General features: G+C 48.8%; 1 protein-coding gene across 1 annotated transcript in view; it reads left to right on the forward strand.

Moving 5' to 3' along the window:
* The window catches only part of mxd4 (MAX dimerization protein 4), a 33,957-nt gene that overhangs the window by 7,693 nt on the left and 16,264 nt on the right, over positions 1-10,000 (forward strand). The window contains exons 2-4 of the mRNA XM_053232290.1: positions 5,164-5,293; positions 5,640-5,669; positions 9,539-9,653. Of these exons, the coding sequence (XP_053088265.1) occupies positions 5,164-5,293; positions 5,640-5,669; positions 9,539-9,653 (275 nt within the window). The remainder of the gene's footprint in view (positions 1-5,163; positions 5,294-5,639; positions 5,670-9,538; positions 9,654-10,000) is intronic.

A 10,000-nucleotide genomic window follows, 5' to 3' on the forward strand; every position in this document is an offset into this window, starting at 1 on the left:
CTCCCTACTCCCTACACCCTACACACTTCACCTCATACACCCTACACCCTACACCCTATACCATACACCCTACTCCCTATACCCTACACCCTACTCCCTACACCCTACTCCCTATACCCTACTCCCTACACCCTACTCCCTACACCCTACTCCCTACACCCTACTCCCTATACCCTACACCCTATACCCTACACCCTACTCCCTACACCCTACACCCTACTCCCTACACCCTACTCCCTATACCCTACTCCCTACACCCTACTCCCTACACCCTACTCCCTACACCCTACACCCTACTCCCTACACCCTACTCCCTACACCCTACTCCCTATACCCTACTCCCTATACCCTACACCCTATACCCTACACCCTACTCCCTACACCCTACACCCTACTCCCTACACCCTACTCCCTATACCCTACTCCCTACACCCTACTCCCTATACCCTACTCCCTACACCCTACTCCCTACACCCTACTCCCTACTCCCTACACCCTACTCCCTATACCCTACTCCCTATACCCTACTCCCTATACCCTACACCCTACTCCCTACACCCTACTCCCTACACCCTACTCCCTATACCCTACTCCCTACACCCTACTCCCTATACCCTACTCCCTACACCCTACTCCCTACACCCTACACCCTACTCCCTACACCCTACTCCCTACTCCCTACACCCTACTCCCTATACCCTACACCCTATACCCTACACCCTACTCCCTACACCCTACACCCTACTCCCTACACCCTACTCCCTATACCCTACTCCCTACACCCTACTCCCTATACCCTACTCCCTACACCCTACTCCCTACACCCTACTCCCTACTCCCTACACCCTACTCCCTATACCCTACTCCCTATACCCTACACCCTACTCCCTACACCCTACTCCCTACTCCCTACACCCTACTCCTTATACCCTACACCCTACACCCTATACCCTACACACTTCACCTCATACACCCTACACCCTACACCCTATACCATACACCCTACTCCCTATACCCTACACCCTATACCCTACACCCTACACCCTATACCCTACACCCTACTCTCTATACCCTACACCCTATACCCTACACCCCATACACCCTACTCCCTACTCCCTACTCCCTACACCCTACACCCTACTCCCTATATCCTACACCCTACACCCTATACCCTACACCCTACTCCCTATACCCTACACCCTATACCCTACACATTTCACCTCATACACCCTACTCCCTACACCCTACACCCTACTCCCTATACCCTACACCCTATACCCTACACACTTCACCTCATACACCCTACTCCCTACACACTACACCCTGTACCCTACACCCTATACCCTATACCCTACACCCTACTCTCTACACCCTACACCCTATACCCTACACCCTATTTCCTATACCCTACTCCCTATACCCTACACCCTACTCCCTACACCCTACTCCCTATACCCTACTCCCTATACCCTACACCCTACTCCTTATACCCTACACCCTACACCCTACACACTTCACCTCATACACCCTATACCCTACACCCTACACCCTACACCCTACTTCTTATACCCTACACCCTATACCCTACACACTTCACCTCATACACCCTATACCCTACACCCTACACCCTACACCCTACTCCTTATACCCTACTCCCTATACCCTACACACTTCACCTCATACACCCTACACCCTACTCCCTATACCCTACACCCTATACCCTACACCCTACACCCTACTCCCTATACCCTACACCCTACACCCCATACACCCTACACCCAACTCCCTCCACCCTACACCCTACTCCCTACACCCTACACCCTATACCCTACACCCTACTCCCTATACCCTACACCCTACACCCTATACCCTACACATTTCACCTCATACACCCTACTCCCTACACCCTATACCCTACACCCTATACCCTACACACTTCACCTCATACACCCTACACCCTACACACTACACCCTATACCCTACACCCTATACTCTATACCCTACACCCTATACCCTACACCCTATACCCTACACCCTACTCTCTACACCCTACTCCCTACACCCTACACCCTATACCCTACACCCTATTTCCTATACCCTACTCCCTATACCCTACACCCTACTCCCTATACCCTACTCCCTATACCCTACACCCTACTCCCTATACCCTACTCCCTATACCCTACACACTTCACCTCATACTCCCTACACCCTACACCCTATTCCCTACTCTCTATACCCTACTTCCTACACCCTATTTCCTATATCCTACTTCCTACACCCTATTTCCTACACCCTACTCCCTACACCCTACTCCCTATTCCCTACTCCCTATACCCTACTTCCTACACCCTATTTCCTACACCCTATTTCCTATACCCTACTTCCTACACCCAACTCCCTCCACCCTACACCCTACTCCCTACACCCTACACCCTACACCCTATACCCTACACCCTACTCCCTATACCCTACACCCTACACCCTATACCCTACACATTTCACCTCATACACCCTACTCCCTACACCCTATACCCTACACCCTATACCCTACACACTTCACCTCATACACCCTACACCCTACACACTACACCCTATACCCTACACCCTATACTCTATACCCTACACCCTATACCCTACACCCTATACCCTACACCCTACTCTCTACACCCTACTCCCTACACCCTACACCCTATACCCTACACCCTATTTCCTATACCCTACTCCCTATACCCTACACCCTACTCCCTATACCCTACTCCCTATACCCTACACCCTACTCCCTATACCCTACTCCCTATACCCTACACACTTCACCTCATACTCCCTACACCCTACACCCTATTCCCTACTCTCTATACCCTACTTCCTACACCCTATTTCCTATATCCTACTTCCTACACCCTATTTCCTACACCCTATACCCTACACCCTACTCCCTATTCCCTACTCCCTATACCCTACTTCCTACACCCTATTTCCTATACCCTACTTCCTACACCCTACTTCCTACACCCTACTTCCTACACCCTATTTCCTATACCCTACTTCCTACACCCTACTTCCTCCACCCTATTTCCTATACCCTACTTCCTACACCCTACACCCTACACCCAACTCCCTACACCCAACTCCCTACACCCTACTTCCTACACCCTATTTCCTATACCCTACTTCCTACACCCTACTTCCTACACCCTATTTCCTATACCCTACTCCCTACATAGTGCACTACACCCTACTCAGTACATAGAGCATTACTATACTGGGTAGGGTGTAGGGTGTGGTGCGCTTCGCAGTGAGTAGGGTGTAGGGTATAGTGTACTATGTAGTGTATAGGATGTAGGATGTAGTGCACTATATGGTGTGTAGTGTGCACTATATAGTGAGCAGGGTGTAGGGTGCGAATAAGGGCCCGAAATTCTCACGAACCCCTAAACACACACACACACACAACAATCTCAGCTCTGCTTTCTTATTTAAAGATTAAAACACATCTTAATAAAATCAACACCAATGAAACACATCAGGCAGGTTGTTTATATTTCCACATGTAAGATGTAGTTCCACATCACGCATCTCATCTCCGCTGTTACACCAAACCTCCATCCAACAAGCGCACCGAACCTCCATCCAACAAGCGCACCAACCTCCATCCAACAAGCGCACTGAACCTCCATCCAACAAGCGCACTGAACCTCCATCCAACAAGCGCACTGAACCTCCATCCAACAAGCGCACCGACCTCCATCCAACAAGCGCACCGACCTCCATCCAACAAGCGCACCAACCTCCATCCAACAAGCGCTCCGAACCTCCATCCAACAAGCGCTCCGAACCTCCATCCAACAAGCGCACCAACCTCCATCCAACAAGCGCACCGAACCTCCATCCAACAAGCGCACCGACCTCCATCCAACAAGCGCACCGACCTCCATCCAACAAGCACACCAACCTCCATCCAACAAGCGCTCCGAACCTCCATCCAACAAGCGCACTGAACCTCCATCCAACAAGCGCTCCGAACCTCCATCCAACAAGCGCACCGACCTCCATCCAACAAGCGCACCAACCTCCATCCAACAAGCGCTCCGAACCTCCATCCAACAAGCGCTCCGAACCTCCATCCAACAAGCGCACCAACCTCCATCCAACAAGCGCACCGAACCTCCATCCAACAAGCGCACCGACCTCCATCCAACAAGCGCACCGACCTCCATCCAACAAGCACACCAACCTCCATCCAACAAGCGCTCCGAACCTCCATCCAACAAGCACACCGACCTCCATCCAACAAGCGCTCCGAACCTCCATCCAACAAGCGCACCGACCTCCATCCAACAAGCGCACCAACCTCCATCCAACAAGCGCACCGAACCTCCATCCAACAAGCGCACCGACCTCCATCCAACAAGCGCACCGACCTCCATCCAACAAGCGCACCAACCTCCATCCAACAAGCACACTGAACCTCCATCCAACAAGCGCACCAACCTCCATCCAACAAGCGCACTGAACCTTGCACCACATAAATAAGCAGCTCGTCGTTTTGCTCGTGTTCACGTGACGTGTTTCACCTGATATTTTCATGTGCGTTAAGAACGTTTTATACCAAAAGCGTCGGGAGGCGGAGCTTGCGTTTCGGTGCATTAAGAACGTTTTATACCGGAAGCGTCGGGAGGCGGAGCTTGCGTTTCAGTGCGTTCCTGCGCTGCTGTAGTAACTATAACCTTCTGGAAATGTTATAAACATGCGTTAGCGCTGTATACGATCACATCATGCTGCTTAATCCAGTGAGATTTTCACTTTTACGCTCTGTTACGACTTTCATCACGTTTACGTTTAACTGAACAGACTGAAACATCGCTGTGTGCCGTTTACACTACAGACTCACACTGTAGCGGCTCCAGCTCAAACACACACAAATATACTTTATTTTTATTTAAATTTAATTATACGCTGTGTGTGATTTCTTTAAATCAGGGTTATGTGAACAGAACTACAGTAAGCGGTTTAGGTAAAAAAAAATTCTGTGACTCCACCCACATCTCAGAATCTTTCAGTCATGTTAAGGAAGCTACACGCTGTTTAACTCATGCGTGTGTGTGCGTGTGTGTATGTGCGTGTGTGTGTGTGTGTGTGTGTGTGTGTGTGTGTGTACAGAGGCTGAACACGGTTATGCGTCAGTGTTACCCTACAGCTCGGACTTCAACAGGAAGAAAAAAACACAGCTGCTCTCGCGCAGACCGAGCAGCAGCAACAACAGCAACAACAGCAACAACAACAGTAACAGGTACATCATCACCTTCATCACCTTCATCACCATCATCATCTTCATCACCTTCATCGCCATCGTCATCTTCATCACCTTCATCGCCATCATCATCTTCATCACCTTCGTCACCATCACCCTCATCATCTTTATCGCCTTCATCATCACCATCATCACCCTCATTACCATCATCATGATCTTCATCACCATCATCACCCTCATCATCTTCATCACCATCATCATCACCTTCATTGCCATCATCATGACTTTTATCACCTTCATCACCATCATCATCTCTCACTCCTACACGCTTATTTACTGATCTTTACCTTAAATCTGATCTTTGAACTTTGTGTTTATTTTTCAGATCGTCGCACAACGAGCTGGAGAAACACAGGTGACAGATTTTTGTTCCCTCTCCTTTATTCTGTTCTTCGTTTATACTGTTTGCTTTATCCGTTCATCAGGAGCAGAAGTAGTGGGCGGGGCCAGAGGCGGGGCTTTCTACTCACTGGCTGGGGTGATGTGATGTCATTCTGAGCAGATAAATCCATCTGCGTCATAAACTAACATGATAAAAAAACATGTATTACTAACATGAGACACTTTTCTCTCTCTCTCTCTCTCTCTCTCTCTCTCTCTTTCACTCTGTCTGTCTCTCTCTCTCTTTCACTCTCTTTCACTCTGTCTCGCTCTCGCTCTCTCTCTCTCGCTTTCTCTCACTCTCACTCTCACTTTCTCTCTCTCTCTTGCTCTCTCTCTCTCTTTCACTCACTCTCTTACTCTCTCTTACTCTCTCTCTTTCTCTCTCTCTCTCTTGCTCTCTCTCTCCCTCTCTCCCTCTCTCTCTCTCTCACTCTCTCCCTCGCTCTCTCTCTCCCTCTCTCCCTCTCTCTCTCTCTCTCCCTCGCTCTCTCTCTCCCTCGCTCTCACTCTCCCTCTCTCTCTCTCTCTCCCTCTCTCCCTCTCTCTCTCTCTCTCCCTCGCTCTCTCTCTCCCTCGCTCTCACTCTCCCTCTCTCTCTCTCTCTCTCTCGCTCCCTCTCTCTCTCTTGCTCTCTCTCTCTCTCTCTCGCTCTCACTCTCTCTTTACATCAGTAGATGTTCTCGATTGTGTCAGAATTAAATGTTCATTCAGCTAATCTCTGTAGCTCGTGTTAGAAGACAGCGTTTAGAGATTCACTGTGCGCTTAAGGGGGAAATTATACACGTAAACTCCACCACTATTCTCTCATCTGATTGGCTAAACCCAGTGTAGCAGGTGAGCTCATTTGCATGAAGCTCATTGAGACAGAAATGAGTTTACGCGTGCAGACACGGCCCATTGAACAGTCTGATACAGGAAGACATGATGTATGTGTGTGTGTGTGTGTGTGTGTGTGTTTATAAACATGTACACACACGTTGCTCCTCACTCAGCTCCAGTGTGTTGGTGTATCACTCCGCTGAGGGAGGATCCTGAATGAGACGAGGCGAGGGGTGACTGTGTGTGTGTGTGTGTGTGTGTGTGTGTGTGTGTGTGTGGGAATGTTTTTCACCAGCAGTGAGACCACATGCTTCCGAAAAACACCTCAGCTTCTTTGAAGTGCAGACACAGGAAGCTTCTACATACGCTTTTTCAGTCAGCCTGATGTCACTTCCTTTTGGTGTTAGGGAAGGAAAAGCGCTTGTTTACCAACATCCTCAGAGTGAGTTAAAATAGCATGGGAGTTTTCAGGATTAGTCTGCAGCTTACAGGGCTGCAAGCTGCAGAGCTAAAGTAGCTAACAGGTAACAGAAGCCTATAGCCACCGGTTTAGCGTCGATTATCACCTGGGTGGGTTCCTTAAGGGATGTAACTATTACTGCTATTACTGGAGCACACACACACACACGCACACACACACATGTAAAATAAGCAATGCTTTCAGAGAGAGAGAGAGAGAATTTGTGTGTGTGTGTGTGTGTGTGTCTGTGTGTTTGTGTATGTGTGTGTGTATGTGTGCGGGTGGGTGTGTATGTGTGGGTGGGTGTGCGTGTGTGTGTTTCAAAATGATTAATTCACCAAAACTGCTGACGTGTGTGTGTGTGTGTGTGTGTGTGTGAGAGTGTGTGTGTTAAACACATGATGTAGAGATTAGTCACAGCTGTGTGTGTGTGTGTGTGTGTTTAGTCAGCAGGGAATTCCCAGCACAAGGCTTGTTTCTATAAGTCAGTATGGCTTTAATACCGCACTTCCTCGTTGCTGACTCTGCCCCCTGAGTCTTCCCTTAAACCTGGGCTCTTTCTCATAATGCATCTGTGTACAGGAGGTGATAGAAGAGGCGTGGCCACTGACGTGTCCTCTTACAGCAGCGCTATTGAGATTAATTATACCTCTGTTTGTTTTGCTCTGAGGAAAGTTTGGTGTTTATTAAAAAAACACCAGGCTGCTATAAATAGCATAATACAAAGGTGAACTCAGACCACGCAATCTGATTGGCTGCACGGTTACTGAGTCGAGCAAACACCGAACACGCAACAGAAAGAACACGTTGACGTGAGAATAATCCAGCACAGGCTCTGACTTTATTGCACCCTAATGGAATAACAGAGACATGCACATTTTCAATCTTTTAATTCAATTACACAAGACGATTTTATTTTAAAACACAGATTCGTTTAGTGCGCCGGATTAGAACCTTTATCCGTAACCAATCAGAGCGTCTGTGAGCTCACGTATGTAGCGCTCTCCTCAGAGTGTCACGCTCAGGGGTTAGCTGGAAGAATCTTCTTCAAAAAACTTTTAAAAACATACTTCTAAATAAACTTGTGAGGGCTAATTTCTTAAAAATGTGAAAACTAGAGAAGGAAGGAAGGGTTTGGATTTGATTTGCCATATAATCTGCACATGAATAATCCAGGCACTGATAAAATATAAAGCTTTTTGGGTATCTAACACGAGACTACGCTAGTGTGGTGTCGCTAGCCAAGGGGAGGCACGACTACGCTAGCACTGTATGGGTTTAGCTGCTACTGTGGCATGTAAAGTACGTTAGCTGTGCTTATGCTCTGCTCGTATCACGTTCACGTAACTTGGAACTCATATAGACGTTCACACAGCTTGTTTTCCTGAACGAGAGAATGTTAGTGTTTTAGTTTCAGCTCTTTTACTGGTAAAAAATCAGCGTATATCCATTTTCCCCTCACACTAACTGGCAGAGCTGAGACCTGTCAGCCAATCAGACACGAGTATTTCCACACACTGTACTGTAAACCCAGTCTTTGCCTCCTTTCACCGAAGATCAAAATTACAACACTGTCATTTTCTTTTACTGCCGTTCAGTTGCATAGTGACAGACTGCTCCAAGTCTGAGTGGGGCTGAGTGGTGACTGTAGTGCAGAGTGGGCGGGGCTGAGTGGTGACTGTAGTGCAGAGTGGGCGGGGCTGAGTGGTGACTGTAGTGCAGAGTGGGCGGGGCTGAGTGGTGACTGTAGTGCAGAGTGGGTGGGGCTGAGTGGTGACTGTAGTGCAGAGTGGGCGGGGCTGAGTGGTGACTGTAGTGCAGAGTGGGCGGGGCTGAGTGGTGACTGTAGTGCAGAGTGGGCGGGGCTGAGTGGTGACTGTAGTGCAGAGTGGGCGGGGCTGAGTGGTGACTGTAGTGCAGAGTGGGCGGGGCTGAGTGGTGACTGTAGTGCAGAGTGGGCGGGGCAAGCAGATGGTTTATGCACACATACAAGAGGTCTAAAGAGCAGCTCCACATCTGTGTGTTTGCAGGTGTGTGAGGGTTGGGCCTCTGAATATAAAAATAGTGTGTGTGTGTGTGTGTAAAGTGTGTGTGTGTGTGTGAAGTGTAGGTGTGTGAGAGTTGGGCCTCTGAATATAAAAACAGTGTGTGTGTGTGTGTGAAGCGCAGGTGTGTGAGAGTTGGGCCCCCCTACATAAACACCTCTGAAATGAAAGAGTGTGCTGAGTGAGGTTCAGTGTGTGCCTGGTTAATTTTTGGGGTCGTGTGTGTGTGTGTGTGTGTGTGTGCATGTGTAGGTATGTGTGGGTGGGGGTGTGTGTGTGTCTTTCTACACTTTTGACTACCCCAAATATTTCCTGCCTGCTTCCTCTGGCTTGTTGCCAACTACTTCATATGGTTGCAGGTAGAAACCCAACACACACACACACACACATACCCACAGTACACACAGAAGGTCCACAGATTCTGACGGCAGTGTGTCAGTCATCAGTGCCTGTGTTTCTATATACAGCCTATAATGTGCTGACCGTGTGTGTGTGTGTGTGTGTGTGTGTGTGTAGACGTGCTAAGTTGCGTCTCTATCTGGAGCAGCTGAAGCAGCTCGTGCCTTTAGGACCTGACAGTACGCGACACACAACACTGAGTCTGCTCAAACGGGCCAGGATGCATATCAAGGTACACACACACACACACACACACACACACATACACACACAGCTCCAGAATTCCAACTGATCCCAACACTCCACTAAGGAACTGAAGTGCACCAGATCTGTGTTGAAAGAGAACTCCACAGTTCTTAGATGAGTTCCTCTTCTCCAGGAACCATGACTGTTATTGAAACAGAAGCGACAGTTCGGTGGCCAGTCTGATGGACACTGGTAGACAGTTTTATGGACAGTTTTATGGAGAGTGTTGGACAGTCTGATGGACACTCTGATGGACACTGGTAGACAGGTTGATGGACAATTTGATAGACAGTCAGATGGATAGTCTGATGGACACTCTGGTGGGCAAACTGG

The sequence above is a fragment of the Pangasianodon hypophthalmus genome, chromosome 3 (assembly GCF_027358585.1).
Source record: "Pangasianodon hypophthalmus isolate fPanHyp1 chromosome 3, fPanHyp1.pri, whole genome shotgun sequence".
Lineage (NCBI taxonomy): Eukaryota > Metazoa > Chordata > Actinopteri > Siluriformes > Pangasiidae > Pangasianodon > Pangasianodon hypophthalmus.